We start from the raw sequence: 23,463 nt of genomic DNA on the forward strand, positions 1-23,463 counted from the left end.
TCACAATAATTACCTGTTGCCCTTCAAATTCTGCTAAATCTATGTGTAGCCTCTGCCACACTCTAGTTGGTTATTTCCATGGTTGCAAAGAAACCAAATGTGGCTTCTTTTCTGCAGCTTGACATACTCTACACTGTTTCACTGTGTTTTCTATGTCCTTATCTAACCTTGGCCATCAAAAATAGTTGCTCTTTAGTCCGGCACATCCCTAAATGTTGATCATGTGGAGCACATAGCAACCGCAATCTGTACTTTTCAGGGATGACAACGCTGACTCCCCAAATAACACAATCCTTATCAACTGACAGTTCTTATGCATAGAAAATGGCCTGATTTCTAAATCCAGTATGTGTTTCTCACCAATTTGTAATATAGTCATACACCTTTGCCAATATGAGGTCCCTATGAGTTGTTCTACCAGTGTCATCTGCTGTGACTGGCAGCTCATCTATATGTGAAAAGAAAAATATGTCTTCCCTGTTGGGCTGTGATGGTAACAGTAATCTAGACATCGCATCAGCATCATAATGCTTGTCTGATATTTATTGTTGTACTTATAAGCTGACAAAATCAAAGCCCATCTTTGCACCCTGGCTGCAGCTAATATGGGTACTGAAGACTTTGGATTCAGAGTAGCTGCCAGTAGCTTATGGTCAGTTTCGATGATTAAGCTATGACCATTCAAGTAGTTACGAACTTTCTTATTCCAAAAATCAAAGACAATGCTTCATGTTCTATCTGAGCATAATTTCACTCATTGGCACTGTGGGTACGAAAGGTAAATGCAATCAGCCTATCCTCATTAGTATCCAACACATGAAAGATCACAACACCTACTCCGCATGGAGAGACGTCACATGTTAGCTTAATCTCTTTGGGCACCTTCTAATGTACAAGCATCATACCCTCCATTTGGCTTTTATACAAATAGAATGCCTTGTCACTCTCTTTCATCCAATTCCACAGAACACTCTTCCTTAACTCTTTGTTCAATGAATGCAATAATGTTGACAAACTAGAATGAATTATTATTTGTCATTTACGAGGCCCAAAAAATAAATGAGCTCAGATATTCTGGTGGGTATGGCACAATTCTTATTGCTTGAATCTTATTCTTGGTAGGATGTAACCCATCTTTATCTATCCTGTGACCCAAATACCCTACAGATTTTTAAAACATTTCACACTTGTGTGCCTTCACTTGAACGCCATGCTTTTCCAAACGTTGGAGGACCTTTTTCAGCCTGTTGGAGCTGGTATAGGTATGTCATCCAATTGCAATTTTTGCTTCATCACCCCTTAGAAAACTCTGGGGGTTGAAGAAACACCAAATGGCTACTATGGAATTGAAATAAACAGATGCGTGTCTTGATAATCAATTATGACTTAGACTAATTTTCTAACTCAAGTTGCAGATGTCACATCTAACTTTGAAGAAATCTGGCCTCCTGACAACATTGTGAACAGATCCTCCACATTTTGTCTAATTTATGATTGCCTTGTAATTACCATATATTTTTACACTACCACCTAACTTTGGTACAACTACCTTGGGAGTAGCCCAATTACTCTGCTCAATCTTACAGATAATGTTCTCAGTCTAAAGTCATTTCAGTTTTTGTTTTGCTTTTTCTCTTAGTACGTAGGGAACTGGGCACTGTCTGTGATGAACTATCCTTGCATTCCTCTAAGCACATGCGTTAACCTTGTATTCTTGAATCGGTTTGCCAATTTCACTGAACATCTTTGGGTACTTGTCAACCAAGTCATTTTATGATGTGAATTCTACTTCAACACAATAAAGTTCACTCCAATTTAACTTGAGTGCTGCTAACCAGTTTCTTCCTAACAAGGCTGGTTTTCCACCTTTCACAACAGTGATGAGCAATTTTGCACATTGTTCATTGTACGTGACTAGAACTGACATAATTTCAATTTTGGGAATTTTCTCTCCTCCATAACTGCATAACTCTATTTGCAATGATTCCAGCAGATGTTGACTCAACTTTTCAGAATACAGCGACTCAGAAATCCCACTAACTGATGCACCCATGTTGACCTCCATGTCTATGGGGAGGTATTGGCATGGTGGTATTGTCACTAGACTAGTATTCCAGATAAACCCAGAGTAATTCTCTGGGGAACCAGGTTTGAATCCCACCACATTTGAATTCAATAAAAATCTGGAATTAAGTCCAATTAAACCATTACTGATTGTTGTAAAAACCCATCTGGCTCACTAATGTTCCTTTAGGGAAGGAAATCTGCCACTCTTATCTGTCTGGCCTACGTGTGACTCCAGACCCATAGCAATGTGGTTGACTCTTAACTGTCCTCTGAACAGGAGCAATTAGGGATGGGCAATAAATGCTGGCCTAGCCAGTGAACGAAACAAAATATATACTGGAGCTCCATCCAACATTACTTGGACCGCGATGCCCTGCAGGTTTCCACTGGACATCCTTATGCTTCCGATTGTATGGATTTCAAATGACCCTCACCAACCTTAAGCAACAATTGACGATTCCTCCTGCCAGCATTTTCTCTGTTGACTTTCTTGCAACATGCCTTAGCAAGATGACCCTTGCAGCTGTAGCATTCTGCCTTCACAAATGGACAATTCTGTGCCCAATGTTGGCCTAAGCACCTGTACAGGACTTCGTTCTACCACTGCTACTACCAGCTGCCATCGTTGGGGCCTTCTGCCACTCATCTGCAGTTTATTTACTTTAGCAGATGACTGACAGCTGTTAGCTGTGACTTCTCCTGAGTCACGTTCCACCATGTCCATGGACAATGCTGTTTCATGAGTTATGTCACATGTCAACTGTGGCAATGCTATCAACTTGTTTCGGATGCGCTCACTTTTTAAGCCGCAAACTAATTTGTTAAGCAACGCTCTCTCTTGAAATCTCCCAAAATTACAATGAATAGACAGTTTTTTCAAGGCCACAACAAAGCCTTCAATATCTTGCTCCATCACCATTCTTTTTGGTCCTGGAAAACCAACTCATCTGTCATTCAATCTCTCCTGTTTTTCGCCCTACCACAGACCTTACTTTTGTCCTTGTCCCACCCATCCCTTGCTCAAAACCTATGACATTTCTAATTTTTCCCTGTTCTGATGAAAGGTCACAGGCCTCAAATGTTAACTCTGTTTCTCTCCACATCTGCTGCCATACCCTGCATTTTCTGTATTTATCTCAGATTTAAAGCACCCGCAGTAATCTACTTTTCTCCAATGCCCTCACTGAACAACCGATTCCTTGTCCCAAAACAATAGCTTTCTGCAATCTCTAAAGACTTGTGCTGCTTAAGCTTAATTAAAGTGTCCTTCAGCAGCATGTCTTTTGACTTTGCTGGAGTAGGCAAATTCTTGAGTGTCACATACATCTCAGGGCTGATTCAGTCAAAAATATTGCTCTTTTCGTTTCTCTCTGCCTGGTTGACCTCTGGAATATCAGAATCTGCAAGGATATTGCTAACAGTGAAAAACATCTTTAGATGCTCCACATATACCCCGAAAGATTCTCATACAAGACAGTAAGCCCCCAGTCACCCAATAATTCCCATAGGCATTTGTAGTATAATGGTCTTGCAAATATAGGGTTAATGTGGAAGAAAAACAGAAAATGCTGGAAAAAACTCAGCAGGTCTGACAGCATCTGTGGAGGGAAAAACATAGTTAATGTTTTGAGTCTGTATGACCCTTCTTCAGAGCCTTCTTCAAACCTTTCTTCAAGGTTAATGTGTGACTGAGTACAACATCACCCACACCATGATGTAAGAAGGCACATGACCCAGACCCAGGGTCAGTGTGGTGTTGAGCAGAGACATGTATAGACTTAAGCATGGAGACATCTCCTAGCCTGTACCCTTTACTGTACATGTGTAAATAGTTCTAGTAGTTAACAAAATCTTACAGTTAACCTGCAGAAGATTACACAGACTTCTTTGAGGCATACCAATCTGTAATAACACCCTCGCAACATGGTGGCAGCAGTGGGATAAAAACCCAGTACCTCATTAAAATGCAGAGACAAAGCAAAATGCTGGAAGGCCAAGAAGAAAATTCAACAAAGCAGTCTGACTCGAAAAAAAGCTCCTAAAAAGCAGAAGCGCAGAGGAAAAATCACCAGGAAACAGTCCAGAGAAATGCCTGGAAGCTGAAGCAGAGGTTTAAGATTCCTTACTGCAGCAGAAGATGCCATTGAATCTCCTTTGGAAGTCCAGCTTCAGAGTGCTGAGTCGGCTGAATCTGCAAAGATTAGCTAAATTTCAGGCTGCATCAAGCCCTGCGAACTCCTTTCAGTAATTCACTTTTAGAAATGCCATTTAAAAGTAACCCACCGCTAAAACCTGATACCTGAGTCTGAGCTCATCTGAAAGGAAAAAGTAGAACAAATTATTTAAATATTTTGGGAACAATGATACTTCCCAGCTCCGTAAATAACAAGCAGAAGCTCCAATTTGACCGACTCTAAAGTTTTCAAATCGAGTTCAAGAGGAGTAAATCGCTAGCCAAGTCTATTAGTTTCGAAGGTTCTACAGAGAGAGTACTTTTTTTTAAAAAGTGGCCCCCTCAGCCCAATGAGACCCTGCTGAACCCAGCAATCGAGAAAGAAAAAAAGTTTATTGGACAGCCATTCCTAAAAGGGCAACAACATTTAAAGTTGTAACTGCAAAAAATATTAAATGACCATGGATCAAATTCCAACTTAGCAGATCCGTTTGGACTTATCTAAGGGCCAAACATAATGGAAAATATGGCATCTTCAAGAAGAGAATTTAAAAATTTTATCAAGTCTAAGTAAAAAATCAAAAAAAGTCCAGATTAATACATTTTTATGCTGGTTTGGTGAACTTGCAGAATTAATAATCTAATGCATGGTATTGATGAATCCTGAACTAGCCTCAAGAAACTATTAACATTCAATGACAAATACTTTGAGTTGAGGAGCATGCAGAGCTTAAAAAGAGGGATAGAAAACCCCCAGCAAAGTGATGAAAGGGTACAAGACAGTACCCAAACAAACCACACTAGAGTGCCAGAGGGGCAGGGGACTTTAAAAAAAGTCTCAAAGGTATACCTTTTTGGAAATGGTTCGAGATGATTCCAGAACTTTACCAGCAACTTTCAGTGAACAACAAGGATAAAGCCCTACTGTAGGCAGAGCACGAAAAAGCAGAAGTAAAATCAGAAATTGTTCATATCAAAGCTGAACTGGAAGATTTAAAATGCAAGAGTCAAGCTGAATACAGCTTTGAAAACACACGATAAATTAAAGTTTTCAATGAGCCAATCTGTTCGAGATCTGAACAAACAAATTTCTGTGATGTCACAAAGGTACCAGGAGGAAATAATAACCCTTAGTTCCATGGTTAGCAAATTGAAGTGGAGGTTGCGAAAACTCAACCAGATGTACAGCCCGGCTCAACAGCAGGAAGAAAAGGCACTTAAAGAAGTTGCAGCCTTGAAAGACTCTTTGAAGAACCAATTCTTGCCTCTGGAAAAAACACAAGGAGTTAAAAAAGACATTGAATGCTACTTCAGAAAAAGCTGTGTTGGAACTATCAGTAGTGACAAAGCGGTACACTGAAATGCAAAATGAGAAGACAAGAGCTGAACAAGAAAATAAATAGTTGAAAGAACAACTAATTGTCCTTCAAGATCAAATTCAAAAACAGTACATAACCCTTCAGCAATATGAAAGAATAAAGACTACTTGGAACAGCAGAATGGTGAAGAAGCAGAACAAACTCAATTTAAATTACAAGACAACTCAAGAGGAAGTAAATTGAGCTTTGTAACGAAAATGAAAACCTGTTGAAGGACCTTAACACACCACAAGGATCCCTCAAGTCAAAGTTTGTTGCTCTGGGAAATTGCGAAGTTAAACAAAATGAATTTATTGTCACTCTGAAAGAACTGAAGAACCAGTTGGCAGAGAAGACTCAGGAATGTGCTGTATTCCGGGAGGAAGCCAAGAGATATAAGAAAGAGACTCGCTGTCATGATTTTGACATTTTGGCTCCTGCTTGATTAACTCATTCTGCCCGCCACATTTCCTACTCCCAGATTCTTCATTAAATCCCACCCTTGGAGTGTGATTTTGTAAATACATTACATCTATATTTATCTTTTAAAAAAGTTGATAAATGGGAGTGATCTCCTGACAAATTTTGAGGAGTTACCAGCAGCATTTATAAACTGTTTAGGCTTCATTCTTATAGTCCACTATGTAATCAGTATATTTCTAATCACTAGCATATCCATTATTCTTTATGAAATGCTCATCCTTAAATCATTAATATTGCTATGACCACAGCTGGTTATTGCTGCGCAAACCAAATCCCAGAGAGAAACTTGGCTTACGGGTCACAACCTTTTGTTTTGTATTCTAACAAGAGAAAGACGTACTAATCTCAGTGGTAAGAGGTCGAGTAACACTTTTGGGTTTTTAAAAATTAAAAGTTAAAGTTTTATTAACAAAAAAAAGAAAACTTAAGCACACTAGATTACAATTACACAATTAAGGTTAAAACATTCTCCCAAAACCTCTACTTGGTCAAACCCACAAGTAAACACTTTCCAGGCAACACTCCCTTGAAGATGTTTAAATATGGAATCCAGTAATATCACACAAGCAAACTGCTGTAGCTTCAATAAAGGGGTACCACATGCTCTTTACCCTCTTCCACTTTGCTAAGGAATTCACTTCAGAATAAAACTGCTTGCTGCAGCCCCAGACTTCTCAACAACTCCAACAGCTCCAGAGATCTCCAGCCATCTCCAGCTTAATGGCACGACAGCTATCCAGCTCAATAGCTATTTCTAACTCTCTACCTCAATATCTATCAATAGTATCTCCAATATACTTTTTCCCTTTCATCTCAGTCCCATTGTTCTCACACCCCTTTGAAACTCAAACCCAACTATAAGATCTTTTATGTTTCTATCTTGTCTTTGCTTTTGGTTCAATAGAAATATAATATCCCCACTACTATTTACCTATGGGCCCCTGCAAGATGCAAACATTTTCCTTGTTGCCTCTCATTCCCCTTTGAAATTCAAACAACCTCCCAACTAATCTAGAAATACAAATGTTCAACCTAACCTATTTACTTGTGCGTCAAATTTAACACTTTTAACATTTTCATGTTTCCAAACCCCAGGCAGCCTGATTCCTATCAATCTCTTGCCCAGCTTAATTAAATCACACACACACACACACACACACACACACACACACACACCCATCCACCCAACCTTCCTTACAAAATAACACAGCATTCCCCAAAATATTAAAAAACACCCATTCTCACAATACTGATTTCATTGTACTAACCTGCATTGAAAATTACTATGACAATTAAAGATGAATCTTTACAAATAATGAATTAAATTAAGAATAAATAGGGAAATTTTATTTTAAAATATCTACAGAGTAAATATTTTTTATTTATACAGAAATCCTTGTGTGTTTTGAACATCAAGAAGAATAACATTGATGAGATAAAAGAATTGGCTTGTCTTGAGAACCTGAATCAGTTTATGGCTGAAGACAATCAGATTCAAGATATAAAGGTAATCTTATTGAAAAAATAAAGAAAATCCTTAAAGCAAGTTTCCTTCTGCCATACTTCACAGCTGCAAAAATGGGGAGGTAAACTGCCATCAGACCTCTGCAAATGCTATTGCCTTTCCATCTTTCAGATGAAACATTAAACCCAGGTCCTGTCTGCGCTCAGATGGATATAAGAGACCCCATGACATTATTTTAACAAAAGGAGGGAAGGTCTCCCTTATATCCTGTCCAATTCTTATACTTCAACCAATGTCACTGAAGCTGTCATTGCTGTTTGTGTGACCTTGCAGTATGTAAATTGGCTGCTGAATTTCCTTTATTTCAATATTGATTACATTTACAAAATACTTCATTGATTGTAAAGTGCTTTTGGATGTGTTGAGGCTGTGAAAGGTGCTATATAAATGAAGTCTTTTTTCTATTCTTTGTGAAAGATAGCAGTTGCTTCCACCTTTTTTAAAAGTCTGTTACATACAAAAATGACCGTAGAATGGTTACACCACAGAAGGAGGCTATGCAATGTATTAAATCTGTGCCAGTTCACTACAGGAGCAATTTGTCTACTTCCTCTCCCTGCCCTTTCCCCATGGCCTTGCATTTTTTTCCCCTTCAGGTGCTTATCCAATTCCCTTTTGAAAGTTATAATTGAATCTGCCTCCACAAGGCAGAGGCAGTGCATTTCAGACTTTAACATCCCCATGTGTAAAAAAAGGTTTTCCTTCATGTAAACTTTGGTTCTTTTGCCAATCAACTTAAATCGGTAAACAGAATTACCTGGAAAAACACAGCAGGTCTGGCAGCATCGGCGGAGAAGAAAAGAGTCGACGTTTCGAGTCCTCATGACCCTTCGACAGAATTTGAGTTCGAGTCCAAGAAAGAGTTGAAATATAAGCTGGTTTAAGGTGTGTGTGTGGGGGGGCGGAGAGATAGAGAGACAGAGAGGTGCAGGAGGGGGGGTGTGGTTGTAGGGACAAACAAGCAGTGATAGAAGCAGATCATCAAAAGATGTCAACGACAATAGTACAATAGAACACATAGGTGTTAAAGTTAAAGTTGGTGATATTATCTAAATGAATGTGCTAATTAAGAATGGATGGTAGGGCACTCAAGGTATAGCTCTAGTGGGGGTTTTTTTTTATAATGGAAATAGGTGGGAAAAGGAAAATCTTTCTAATTTATTGGAAAAAAAAAGGAAGGGGGAAACAGAAAGGGGGTGGGGATGGGGGAGGGAGCTCACGACCTAAAGTTGTTGAATTCAATATTCAGTCCGGAAGGCTGTAAAGTCCCTAGTCGGAAGATGAGGTGTTGTTCCTCCAGTTTGCATTGGGCTTCACTGGAACAATGCAGCAAGCCAAGGACAGACATGTGGGCAAGAGAGCAGGGTGGAGTGTTAAAATGGCAAGCGACAGGGAGGTTTGGGTCATTCTTGCGGACAGACCGCAGGTGTTCTGCAAAGCGGTCGCCCAGTTTACATTTGGTCTGTCCAATGTAGAGGAGACCACATTGGGAGCAACGAATGCAGTAGACTAAGTTGGGGGAAATGCAAGTGAAATGCTGCTTCACTTGAAAGGAGTGTTTGGGTCCTTGGATGGTGAGGAGAGAGGAAGTGAAGGGGCAGGTGTTGCATCTTTTGCGTGGGCATGGGGTGGTGCCATAGGAGGGGGTTGAGAAGTAGGGGGTGATGGAGGAGTGGACCAGGGTGTCCCGGAGGGAGCGATCCCTACGGAATGCCGATAAGGGGGGTGAAGGGAAGATGTGTTTGGTGGTGGCATCATGCTGGAGTTGGCGGAAATGGCGGAGGATGATCCTTTGAATGCGGAGGCTGGTGGGGTGATAAGTGAGGACAAGGGGGACCCTATCATGTTTCTGGGAGGGAGGAGAAGGCGTGAGGGCGGATGCGCGGGAGATGGGCCGGACACGATTGAGGGCCCTGTCAATGACCGTGGGTGGAAAACCTCGGTTAAGGAAGAAGGAGGACATGTCAGAGGAACTGTTCTTGAATGTAGCATCATCGGAACAGATGCGACGGAGGCGAAGGAACTGAGAGAATGGGATGGAGTCCTTACAGGAAGCGGGGTGTGAGGAGCTGTAGTCGAGATAGCTGTGGGAGTCGGTGGGTTTGTAATGGATATTGGTGGACAGTCTATCACCAGAGATTGAGACAGAGAGGTCAAGGAAGGGAAGGGAAGTGTCAGAGATGGACCACGTGAAAATGATGGAGGGTTGGAGATTGGAAGCAAAATTAATAAATTTTTCCAAGTCCCGACGAGAGCATGAAGCGGCACCAAAGTAATCATCGATGTACCGGAGAAAGAGTTGTGGAAGGAGGCAGGAGTAGGACTGGAACAAGGAATATTCCACATACCCCATAAAGAGACAGGCATAGCTGGGGCCCATGCGGGTACCCATAGCCACACCTTTTATTTGGAGGAAGTGAGAGGAGTTGAAGGAGAAATTGTTCAGCGTGAGAACAAGTTCAGCCAGACGGAGGAGAGTAGTGGTGGATGGGGATTGTTCGGGCCTCTGTTCGAGGAAGAAGCTAAGGGCCCTCAGACCATCCTGGTGGGGGATGGAGGTGTAGAGGGATTGGACGTCCATGGTGAAGAGGAAGCGGTTGGGGCCAGGGAACTGGAAATTGTTGATGTGACGTGAGGTGTCAGAGGAATCACGGTTGTAGGTGGGAAGGGACTGGACAAGGGGAGAGAGAAGGGAGTCAAGATAACGAGAAATGAGTTCTGTGGGGCAGGAGCAAGCTGAGACGATCGGTCTACCGGGGCAGTTCTGTTTGTGGATTTTGGGTAGGAGATAGAAGCGGGCTGTCCGAGGTTGGGCGACTATCAGGTTGGAAGCTGTGGGAGGGAGATCCCCAGAGGAGATGAGGTCAGTGACAGTCCTGGAAACAATGGCTTGATGTTCAGTGGTGGGGTCATGGTCCAGGGAGAGATAGGAGGAAGTGTCTGCGAGTTGACGCTCAGCCTCCGCGAGGTAGAGGTCAGTGCGCCAGACAACAACAGCACCACCCTTGTCAGTGGGTTTGATGACAATGTCAGGGTTGGACCTGAGAGAATGGAGTGCAGTAAGTTCAGAGAGAGACAGGTTAGAATGGGTGAGAGGAGCAGAGAAATTGAGACGACTAATGTTGCGCCGACAGTTCTCAATGAAAAGATCGAGAGAAGGTAAGAATCCAGAGGGAGGGGTCCAGGTGGAGGGAGAATATTGGAGATGGGTAAAAGGATCCGTTGAACTGGGAGAGGACTCCTGCCCAAAGAAGTGAGCCCGGAGACGAAGACAGCGGAAGAAGAGTTCAGTATCATGCCGAGCCCGAAATTCATTGAGGTGAGGGCGTAAGGGTATGAAACTAAGTCCTTTGCTGAGCACTGAACGTTCAGCATCGGAGAGGGGAAGGTCAGGGGGTATAGTGAATACACGGCTGGGGTTGGGATTGGAAGAAAGGGTGGGGACGGAGGGACAGGCAGGGGTGGAGGGTCCTAGATGGGTGTTGGTGTCGATGAGTTGTTGGAGCTTGCGTTCCTTAGCACTTGAGAGAAAGAGAAAAAGTTTCTTGTTGAGGCATCGGATGAGCAGAAGGATAAAATGAAACTGGGGGCACGCGCAGCTTTGAAAAAGGGTACGGCGGTGCTGCTGGAGGGAGAGGTCGAGTGTGTTCATATGGCGACGCATGGCACTGAGTGTGGATTTCAGAATGTGACGGGAACAGCAGTCCGAGAAACGTTTTATGTCCCGGAGATACCTGTAATCCTGGGTGGGTTCGAAACATGAGGGGTGGAATTTCAGTTGAAATCCACGTGGGGTAAGTCGGAGACGGAGACAGTCACTGAGAAAGGAGATATGGCTGTGAAAGCGGGTTTTAGTAAACAGCTTGTCAAATACTAGGAGGGAAATGGAAAGCAAGGAAGGTGAGCAAGACAACAGAGAGATACGGAAATCTTGTCGCAGAGAGGAACAGAACTTCTTCAAGGAGGTAGGCATTTCTTGAAGAGCAGTGGCAGTCAATTAAACACAGAGATAAAAACAAAAAAACTGCGGATGCTGGAAATCCAAAACAAAAACAGAATTACCTGGAAAAACTCAGCAGGTCTGGCAGCATTGGTGGAGAAGAAAAGAGTCGACGTTTCGAGTCCTCATGACCCTTCGACAGAACTTGAGTTCGAGTCCAAGAAAGAGTTGAAATATAAGCTGGTTTAAGATGTGTGTGTGGGGGGCGGAGAGATAGAGAGACAGAGAGGTGGGGGGGTGGGGTGTGGTTGTAGGGACAAACAAGCAGTGATAGAAGCAGATCATCAAAAGATGTCAACGACAATAGTACAATAGAACACATAGGTGTTAAAGTTAAAGTTGGTGATATTATCTAAATGAATGTGCTAATTAAGAATGGATGGTAGGGCACTCAAGGTATAGCTCTAGTGGGGTTTTTTTTTTATAATGGAAATAGGTGGGGGATGAAGGTGTAGAGGGATTGGACGTCCATGGTGAAGAGGAAGCGGTTGGGGCCAGGGAACTGGAAATTGTTGATGTGACGTAAGGTGTCAGAGGAATCACGGATGTAGGTGGGAAGGGACTGGACAAGGGGAGAGAGAAGGGAGTCAAGATAACGAGAAATGAGTTCTGTGGGGCAGGAGCAAGCTGAGACGATCGGTCTACCGGGGCAGTTCTGTTTGTGGATTTTGGGTAGGAGATAGAAGCGGGCCGTCCGAGGTTGGGCGACTATCAGGTTGGAAGCTGTGGGAGGGAGATCCCCAGAGGAGATGAGGTCAGTGACAGTCCTGGAAACAATGGCTTGATGTTCAGTGGTGGGGTCATGGTCCAGGGAGAGATAGGAGGAAGTGTCTGCGAGTTGACGCTCAGCCTTCGCGAGGTAGACGTCAGTGCGCCAGACAACAACAGCACCACCCTTGTCAGTGGGTTTGATGACAATGTCAGGGTTGGACCTGAGAGAATGGAGTGCAGTAAGTTCAGAGAGAGAAAGGTTAGAATGGGTGAGAGGAGCAGAGAAATACACCTCCATCCCCCACCAGGATGGTCTGAGGGTCCTTAGCTTCTTCCTCGAACAGAGGCCCGAACAATCCCCATCCACCACTACTCTCCTCCGTCTGGCTGAACTTGTTCTCACGCTGAACAATTTCTCCTTCACCTCCTCTCACTTCCTCCAAATAAAAGGTGTGGCTATGGGTACCCGCATGGGCCCCAGCTATGCCTGTCTCTTTATGGGGTATGTGGAACATTCCTTGTTGCAGTCCTACTCCGGCCCCCTTCCACAACTCTTTCTCCGGTACATCGATGATTACTTCGGTGCCGCTTCATGCTCTCGTCGGGACTTGGAAAAATTTATTAATTTTGCTTCCAATCTCCACCCCTCCATCATTTTCACGTGGTCCATCTCTGACACTTCCCTTCACTTCCTTGACCTCTCTGTCTCAATCTCTGGTGATAGACTGTCCACCAATATCCATTACAAACCCACCGACTCCCACAGCTATCTCGACTACAGCTCCTCACACCCCGCTTCCTGTAAGGACTCCATCCCATTCTCTCAGTTCCTTCGCCTCCGTCGCATCTGTTCCGATGATGCTACATTCAAGAACAGTTCCTCTGACATGTCCTCCTTCTTCCTTAACCGAGGTTTTCCACCCACGGTCGTTGACAGGGCCCTCAACCGTGTCCGACCCATCTCCCGCGCATCCGCCCTCACACCTTCTCCTCCCTCCCAGAAACATGATAGGGTCCCCCTTGTCCTCACTTATCACCCCACCAGCCTCCGCATTCAAAGGATCATCCTCCGCCATTTCTGCCAACTCCAGCATGATGCCACCACCAAACACATCTTCCCTTCACCTCCCTTATCGGCATTCCGTAGGGATCGCTCCCTCCGGGACACCCTGGTCCACTCCTCCATCACCCCCTACTTCTCAACCCCCTCCTATGGCACCACCCCATGCCCACGCAAAAGATGCAACACCTGCCCCTTCACTTCCTCTCTCCTCACCGTCCAAGGACCCAAACACTCCTTTCAAGTGAAGCAGCATTTCACTTGCATTTCCCCCAACTTAGTCTACTGCATTCGTTGCTCCCAATGTGGTCTCCTCTACATTGGACAGACCAAACGTAAATTGGGCGACCGCTTTGCAGAACACCTGCGGTCTGTCCGCAAGAATGACCCAAACCTCCCTGTCGCTTGCCATTTTAACACTCCACCCTGCTCTCTTGCCCACATGTCTGTCCTTGGCTTGCTGCATTGTTCCAGTGAAGCCCAACGCAAACTGGAGGAACAACACCTCATCTTCCAACTAGGGACTTTACAGCCTTCCGGACTGAATATTGAATTCAACAACTTTAGGTCGTGAGCTCCCTCCCCCATCCCCACCCCCTTTCTGTTTCCCCCTTCCTTTTTTTTTTCCAATAAATTAGAAAGATTTTCCTTTTCCCACCTATTTCCATTATAAAAAAAAACCCCACTAGAGCTATACCTTGAGTGCCCTACTTTCCATTCTTAATTAGCACATTCGTTTAGATAATATCACCAACTTTAATCTTAACACCTATGTGTTCTATTGTACTATTGTCGTTGACATCTTTTGATGATCTGCTTCTAACACTGCTTGTTTGTCCCTACAACCACACCCCCCCACCCCAACCTCTCTGTCTCTCTATCTCTCCGCCCCCCACACACACATCTTAAACCAGCTTATATTTCAACTCTTTCTTGGACTCGAACTCAAGTTCTGTCGAAGGGTCATGAGGACTCGAAACGTCAACTCTTTTCTTCTCCGCCGATGCTGCCAGATCTGCTGAGTTTTTCCAGGTAATTCTGTTTTTGTTTTGGATTTCCAGCATCCGCAGTTTTTTTGTTTTCAACTTAAATCGGTGTCCTCTGGTTCTCCATTCTTTCACCAATGGGTACAGTTTTCCCTATTTACTCTGTCCAGACCCTTCATGATTTTGAATAGTTTTATCAAATCTCCTCCAAGGAGAACAGCCCCAGTTTCTCCAATCTATCTGCATAACCAAAGTTCCTAATCCCTGGAGCCATTCTCATGAAACTTTTCTGCGCTTTCTCTAATGCCTTTGTATCCCTCTACTTCTGAACCCATCTTATAATTGTATTGCTGAAAAAAGAGTCATGTCGAAGCTTTTTGTCTTTCACTCCTCAGAACTTTTCATGAATGGGCCTAAGGCCATCACTTCCAGCCCAGAAAAGTGCCCAGACTACCTCAGATTACCCTGAAAGGGCAAGGTATCTCAAAAATTTTAACAACAGGTGAAGCTAGCTGTTTCATGCTGCTACTATATAGTAGCCACACAAGTGGTATTCACCCATAAAAGGATGCTGCTGTCAAGCAAAAATGAAGTTTGGCCTATCACACAAATGAGTAATGTGGTATATAAGTTTCAGTGCCAGTGTGATACTATGTATGTAGGTCGTACGTCCCAAAGACTTGTGGATTGTATCAAACAGCATGTCCCAGCCACTGTTTGTGACAGGCAAGATACAAACCATACCCAACCAGCCTGTGCTTGCAAAATTCAAAACACAGCGTCCAACATTAGATGTGATTCTGCGATTGGACAACATTTGCTAAATAACCCTCAGTGTGCTAAGCATTACGCTGATAACTAATTTAAGATTGTCAGCTGGGCTTGCAGTGTGGCACATTTGTGTGTACTGGAAGCTATATATAATAATACAAAGGGCCCTGTTCTTTGAAGACAGAAAGAGCATACACACATTGTGCCTGCTTCAGCTATACTAAATAAGTGACAGCCATCTGCTGACTCATTCCTCAGGGCAATGCCTTGACCAATCAGGGTCAAGCCTCCTGGTTTAAATTTCAAACAACGTTTGGCAGTTAACTGTTAGCCACCATTACTGGTGCATTCTCCATGGAAACGCCTCTACCAATCAGAGTCCACTTGCTAACCAATCAGCACTCTCTTCACATACAGTATAAATTGCTGTCTTCCCCCTATATTTTTTTTATTCATTGACGGGATGTTGGCATTGCTGGCTAGGCCAGCATTTATTACGCATCCCTAATTGCCCTTGAGAAAGTGGTAGTAAGCTGCTTTCTTGAACCGCTGCAGTCTTTGTAGTATATGTACACCTACATTGTTGTTAGGGAGGGATTCCAGGGTTTTGACCCAACGAAAGTGAAGGAACGGCAATATACTTCTCAGTCAGGATGGTGAATGGCTTGGAGGCATACTTCCAGGTGGTGGTGTTCCCATGTATCTGCTGCCCTTGTCCTTCTAGATGGTAGCAGCCGTGGGAATGGAAGCAACTGCCTAAGGAGCCTTGGTGCTTTTGGTATTCTTGCAAAATGTCCTGAAGAGTGCAAAGCTTCGACATGTCTCTTTTTTCAGCAATACTCAAGTTCTGTACTACCAAACGACTATTAGAATTATGCCCTTTATTTTATGTTGCCTCTTTTCATTCTTCAGACAAAATGAATCACTTCACAATTCTCTGCATTAAATTTCATTTGCAACTTTTTCACCCATTCCACCAACCTGTCCATGTCCTTTTGAAATTTAACCTCACAGTTCACAATATGTTTTGTGTCATCTGTGAATTTTGCAATTCTGCCCTCTACACCAAAGTCTAGGTCATTAATATATATCAAGAAGAATAGAGGTTCTAACACTGACCCCTGGAGAACCCCACCATAAGCCTTTCTCCAATCCAAAAAATCAAATATCCTGCACTGCTGTCTGTCTCCTGTCATTTAGCAAATTTCAAATCCATGTTGCTACTGTCCCTTTTACTCCATGACTAACTTTATTCACAAGTCTGTTGTGCAGCATTTTATCAAAATGCCTTTAGGAAACCCATGTATACCACACGATCTGCATTTCCCTCATCAATCCTCTTTTACCTGTTATGATCCTAAGGTTTTGGTTTGATCCGGTGAAGGACCAATAATGTTTTGTTAAAGTAGGTGAAGTTTGAGATTCAAGACATTTGCAGATAGAATAAAAGCACAAGATTCCATGTGTTTTGAACAAACAAAAATAAACTTTATATACAAGGTCAGAAAGATAAAACAATTTACATTATCTACCTTATACTCTAACATTCAGGGATAATATGAAGTACATCAATTAAAAGGCAAACTGTGGTTGAATACACCACACTGCACAAATTATGGACAGATCCGACCAAGACAGAATCCACAGATTTCTCCACAACCCACCCAGAGGTCAGCAAACACTGTGAATCAACCAATCTCACTGAAACTCTGGATGGAATTTTCCATGCCCGCTGCTCGCGGGCGTGATAGGTGGTGTGGGCGGATAATATTCCGCGATTGGTTTCACGACAGCGGGAAGGCAGGTCGTGATTGTCCGCTCAGCCCTCCAACGGTGGGCCTCGTTTCCCACCATTGGTCATCGGGAACCTCATTGTAATACATCAGCATATCGTTATCAGGCTCTTGTACCCCTACTGGATCATCTGTCCACGTCGGTGGGAAAGCGCGCTGACATGTTTCACAACAGTACAGAGGCAACGTGCACTTGGCAGCCTGCACTTTGGGTGAACTGGAGGTGAGTGCACAGCGATGTTCTGCAGAACAAAAACAGAATTACCTGGAAAAACTCAGCAGGTCTGGCAGCATCGGCGGAGAAGAAAAGAGTTGACGTTTCGAGTCCTCATGACCCTTCGACAGAACTTGAGTTCGAGTCCAGGAAAGAGCTGAAATATAAGCTGGTTTAAGGTGTGTGTGTGGGGGGCGGAGAGATAGAGAGACAGAGAGGTGGAGGGGGTTGGTGTGGTTGTAGCGACAAACAAGCAGTGATAGAAGCAGATCATCAAAAGATGTCAACAACAATAGTACAATAGAACACATAGGTGTTAAAGTTAAAGTTGGTGATATTATCTAAATGAATGTGCTAATTAAGAATGGATGGTAGGGCACTCAAGGTATAGCTCTAGTGGGTTTTTTTTTATTTTATATAATGGAAATAGGTGGGAAAAGGAAAATCTTTATAATTTATTGGGAAAAAAAAAGGGGGGAAACAGAAAGGGGGTGGGGAGGGGGGAGGGGACTCACGACCTAAAGTTGTTGAATTCAATATTCAGTCCGGAAGGCTGTAAAGTCCCTAGTCGGAAGATGAGGTGTTGTTCCTCCAGTTTGCGTTGGGCTTCACTGGAACAATGCAGCAAGCCAAGGACAGACATGTGGGCAAGAGAGCAGGGTGGAGTGTTAAAATGGCAAGCGACAGGGAGGTTTGGGTCATTCTTGCGGACAGACCGCAGGTGTTCTGCAAAGCGGTCGCCCAGTTTACGTTTGGTCTCTCCAATGTAGAGGAGACCACATTGGGAGCAACGAATGCAGTAGACTAAGTTGGGGGAAATGCAAGTGAAATGCTGCTTCACTTGAAAGGAGTGTTTGGGTCCTTGGACGGTGAGGAGAGAGGAAGTGAAGGGGCAGGTGTTGCATCTTTTGCGTGGGTAAGGGGTTGTGCCATAGGAGGGGGTTGAGGAGTAGGGGGTGATGGAGGAGTGGACCAGGGTGTCCCGGAGGGAGCGATCCCTACGGAATGCCGATAAGGGGGGTGAAGGGAAGATGTGTTTGGTGGTGGCATCATGCTGGAGTTGGCGGAAATGGCGGAGGATGATCCTTTGAATGCGGAGGCTGGTGGGGTGATAAGTGAGGACAAGGGGGACCCTATCATGTTTCTGGGAGGGAGGAGAAGGCGTGAGGGCGGATGCGCGGGAGATGGGCCGGACATGGTTGAGGGCCCTGTCAACGACCGTGGGTGGAAAACCTCGGTTAAGGAAGAAGGAGGACATGTCAGAGGAACTGTTTTTGAATGTAGCATCATCGGAACAGATGCGACGGAGGCGAAGGAACTGAGAGAATGGGATGGAGTCCTTACAGGAAGTGGGGTGTGAGCAGCTGTAGTCGAGATAGCTGTGGGTGTCGGTGGGTTTGTAATGGATATTGGTGGACAGTCACCAGAGATTGAGACAGAGAGGTCAAGGAAGGGAAGGGAAGTGTCAGAGATGGACCACGTGAAAATGATGGAGGGGTGGAGAGGAACTGAGACAGTTCAGCAGCCACATTGATATGTTTGGGGTCAGGCTCCTAGCTTATCTGCCCACTGAAGCAATGCAGAGCTCACCAGGGTCACCAGTTGCCTTGCGGGCTTCAGGGGCACGGCGGGTCGGGGTTAAGTGCCGCCCTGCCTCAGAGGCGACTTTTGAGGGTAAGAGGGAGGGGTGTGGGGGGGAAACGGTGCAATGCTGCCCTGCCTTGGAGGTGATTTTTGAGGGTGAGGGGGGGAAAGTGCAACTTTGCCCCTGAGGCAACTTGTAAGGGAGGGCGAGTGCAGCCTTGCCATTGAGGCAACTGGTGGCGGGGGTGGGGGTAAGGGCAGCCCTACCATTGAATATAGCATACAAGCATTCCGGGTGGGTGGGTAGGGTGGGCGAGGGAAGTTGCCGTGCATTCAGGAAACCTGTAGAGAGTGACCATTCCTCTGCAACTGAGACAGTTCAGCAGCCGCATTGATATGTTTGGGGTCAGGCTCCTAGCTTATCTGCCCACTGAAGCAATGCAGAGGCATCAAAGTGCCACCAAGTTCTCCAGAGCTTTGTCCCCCCCACCCCCCCTCCCCTGCACAGACTGCAAATTCATGAGCACTTTAGTGGACTGCAGAGCAGTTGGATTGCACATGTTATACAATCTCCTTGCTAAAGCTAGCCATGTAGCAGTCAGCACTGGAGATGCCCACAGCCCCTTGCAATGTCAGCATACCGGTTTGGACTGGTCTCTACCAGCTAACAGGGCAGTCATGCAGCACACTAATCTCTGGCCATCCAAGTGGTAGCCAGCACTCTCCAGAAGCATTAAGGAGCCATCAAACTTAATCAGCACAGGTTCTTAGTCCACACATGCTAACCACGTGTCTCCCTCTCTCACCCTGCAGGAGGGTTACATCAGGACCACGGAGCCTGGTGATCTAGCTGTATGCCTGATGCCTGATGCAAAGAAGATGGAGGAGAGAGTGACTGAGGCTCCTGGCTGTGCAGAAGCAGGAGCAGCAACCTCAGGAAGAAGAGGCAGTTGGGGCTCCCACACATGCTGCCCAAGAGCCACAGCGAGCTGTCACAGGCCAGTGCCTAGTGACACCCAGGGTCTATAGATGCTGCCTTTCATTCCTGCAGATGACCGAGAACCAGTGTCACCGAAGAGTGCAAATATCTAGGGACCTGGTTGCTCACACCTGTCAGTTACTGCAGGATTTGGCTCCATGGGGACATGGAGGGCATCCACTGCCAGTGGCTGTGAAAGTGGCTGCCAGGATGCAAAAGCAATTGCATTCGCCCAGATCTCAGGATTCCCACAGGTGCAGGGTGCAATTGACTGCACTTATGTGGCACTCAGATCTCCATGACAACACACGGTGGACTACATCAATTACAAGGGCTTCCATTTGCTGAATGTGCAGCTAGTGTGTGATCACCAGAAACGCATCCTGCAGGTTTGTGCACGGTTTCCATGGAGTGTGTATGATACCTACGTCCTCAGTCAGTCAAAGATCCCTAGAGTCTTCCAGGGTCCACAGAAGCTGCAGGGATGGCTCCTCGTGGACAAGGGCTACCTGCAGAGGCCGTGGCCGATGACACCCGTGCGGTGGCCTCAGACTGCAGCAGAGCGGTGGTATAATGAGGCTCATGCTGCAGCTTGCACCTTGGTGGAGCAGACCCTCGGGATTCTGAAGATGAGGTTCCGGTGCCTGGACTGGTCTGGGGGAGCCCTGCAATACAGTCCGCAGAGGGTGTCACATATCGTCGTCGTCTGTCTCGCCTTTTACAACCTGGTGCTCCAACGGGGAGAGGAGTAGAGGAGGAGCTGCATGTCTCCTCCAATGAGGAGGACACTGACTGCTGAGGAGGTCCTCGGAGGTGACGATGACGGGGTTGAGGCCCTCGCACTGGCTATATGAGGCAGGCACACTTGGAAGGCCCTCATAGCTGTTAAGTTTGTGGAGGATGATGACGACATGCAATGAGGTGACCCCATAGTTCCCCACATCAGATTTGTGAACATTTGACTCCACTCTGGCTTATGGAAGAGTGAATACCCTCTGTGAGAATGGAGAGGCGGTGGAGGCCCTAATAGTCACTCGATTGCTGGAGGATGATGACAACATGCATTGAGGACACTCCATAAATCTTCACACAGCCTCTGAGAATGTCTGACTCCTGTCTAGCCGAGGGCAGCTGGCTCGTGCTCCGTGATCAGGGTCATATCATAGAGATGCAGCCATGGAACTTTAGAAGCATCTGATGCTTTGTCCACTTTCAGCACCTGAGCCCTTCAGGAGCTGGAGCACAGCATCAGTGGTCATAGATGCTGAAGAGATGGGGGCCAGCCCCTCCTTAAAGGTGATGAAAGAACTCTGTGGCGCTTGCTCACTACATTCTGGCAGCAATGACAAGCACCACCGAGGCGCAGGCTTCAGCAATGTCTCCAGGGAGTGTGAGGCCAGACCATCACTTTGGTCTGAAGGCTGCACAAAGCACAGGGAAGAGGCCCTGGACTGAGACACCTGCCTTTACCTTGTGCAGAAAGGTTTCACACCTGAGTGACAAGAACACTGCTCATCAGAACAAGGAGCCATAGGCAGGGAGACATTCTTGTGAGTTTATTGACAATAGTGAACAATATGTACAAGTGATTAACATCCATGCCCAGGCTGTGCAATTAATTCTCGTTAACTGTCCTAACCTTGCTGCTACGTCTTGGCGCTCCCTGGACATTCACAGCGGAGGTAGAGGCAGCCTGCAGACTGTGATGCCCTGTCTGTGGTGACTTTAGTGGGTGTCCTCTGGAGGGTCGAGACTTGGAGGGCCCCGGCCTACTTTCAGGGTTTTGCTGTGTGGCAGTGGCACCCTCCTCACCCTGTGGAGCTAGAGCTGCTGAGGTCACAGGAAAAGGGGAGTCGGACACTCTCGGAGTCACCTGGATGGATGGACCTGGACTGTGCACCTGTGGATCCTCCTCCCTATTGGTGCCCAGGGGCCTCAGGCTGACTGCTTGAGGAGCAGGGTAGCTGGAATGAGATCAAGCTGCCCGGCGCCCCTCTCGAGTATGTACAGTTGGAGGCCAACTATGGCATCAGCGATGGAATTGAGCCCGCACAGCAGTGCAGGAGCGAAGTCCTAGACCAAGATCTCCATGGCAGTCGCCATCCTACCAGTGTTGACCTCGGGGAGTTGACATGTCGGCACTATCACCTCAGACTGAAGGCAGATGGACTCCTCCATTGTGCCTTGCAATCTGAGGAGTGCAGCAGACATCCCTTCCTGATGTTCCCTAGCTTGTCTTTGCAGCTCCAGCAACTGTGACATGACTGAGTCGAGTGGCTCGTCATCTGACTTGGACTCAGCAAATTTCTGACCTCCAGCAGTGCTTCGAATGCCGGACACCTGGGAAGTCCCTGCCGCTGCCTACAGTGGATCAGATAGTGCAATGTGCTCACCAGATTGTGATCCCAGGGCTACTCTAAAGCTGGGTCCCACCGAGGTGTATGTCTCTATGCTGGTGGAGGGTGTGGGTGAGCGCTGTGACGGAACCTCAAGGAAGGTGCCTCCAGATTCCTCTTCAAGATTTGATTGGAGACCCTGGCTCATGGACTCTGTTGGCTGTTTGGCAGATGCGCATGTGAAATCAAGGAGAGATAATTAGTGCATGGCAGTGGCCTGTGAACGAGGACACATCACTCACGATTTGGTTGTCTGATGGATGTTGCACTGCTGGATGTTCACATGGTAGACCATCGCCGACATCACTGTCAGCACAGCATGGCAGGAAAGGACAGAACATTCAAACTGGATAGTGAGCCAGCAGATAAGGCTAGAGGCTGCGAAAGTAGTAAAAGGACAGAATTAAATGCTCTGTATCTAAATGCACGTAGCATTCATAACAAAATGGATGAATTGGCAGCTCAAATAGAAATAAATATGTATGATATAAACCTGGAGTTCAAGCTGCTGCAGCTGATAACATGACCTGCGCATATGGTTGTCAGCATACAAGACATATCCAGGAGTTCCTGCATGAAACAGGATGCACACTGGACAGGTCCAAGCTGCCCTGTCATGGTTCTACTTATTAGATAATGAAACTTACTATTTAAATAAAGACTCACTAGCTGTTCATCAATCAGCTTCTCTTCTGCTGATGTGACTTTATTTTATTTTATGAGGAGGTTAACTGAAATGTTTTACTTAACTCTTAATATCTAAAATTCTTAGATTTTAATTACCTACCTGGATCAAAGTTTTTGATTTCCCAGTTCCTAATTTGACCAATGTCCTAGTTTAGAGAGAGTGGAAAATAGAATTGCTCACCAACTGATCACTTACCGCTTCCCTGTGATATCACACTTTGTTTTTCTTCAAACATGTTAGCTCCACTCTGAATCACCTAGCTCTTTATACCTGCTGGTCTCGCTGTGTTCTGATGCTTGTCTCGCTCTGCTCTGCCACCAGTTTTGCTGTGTTCCACTGCTGGTCTCTCTCTGCTCTGCAGCTGCTCTTTCTGCCTGCCAGTCTTGCTGTGTTCTTACTTCTTAGTTTTCCCTGTGCCTGCCTCCTCTCCTGCTTAGTCATCACCTGAATGGGGCAAAACAGAAAAACCCAGGGCCAATAAAGGAAAAAGGGCTCTGAAAAATTCTCCTCCAACCCCCTCAATAAATTTAAGCTATTCCAGGAGATCTGTAAAACCACTTAACCTATATGATTTATAACCTTAGCTTCAGCTCCCTTTTGAATGCCGGCAGTCAGCACCCATAGCACCAGCTGAAGTATTGTCCCAAACGATCCCAGAGTGTGTTTAAAATAGAC

At 45.4% G+C, this 23,463-nt stretch overlaps 1 protein-coding gene across 1 annotated transcript in view; it reads left to right on the forward strand.

Moving 5' to 3' along the window:
- ppp1r42 (protein phosphatase 1, regulatory subunit 42) overlaps positions 1–23,463 on the forward strand; it is a 125,875-nt gene that overhangs the window by 31,056 nt on the left and 71,356 nt on the right. The window contains exon 5 of the mRNA XM_041190062.1: positions 7,472–7,588. Coding sequence (XP_041045996.1) covers positions 7,472–7,588 — 117 coding nt within the window. The remainder of the gene's footprint in view (positions 1–7,471; positions 7,589–23,463) is intronic.

The sequence above is a fragment of the Carcharodon carcharias genome, chromosome 6 (genome assembly GCF_017639515.1).
Source record: "Carcharodon carcharias isolate sCarCar2 chromosome 6, sCarCar2.pri, whole genome shotgun sequence".
Lineage (NCBI taxonomy): Eukaryota > Metazoa > Chordata > Chondrichthyes > Lamniformes > Lamnidae > Carcharodon > Carcharodon carcharias.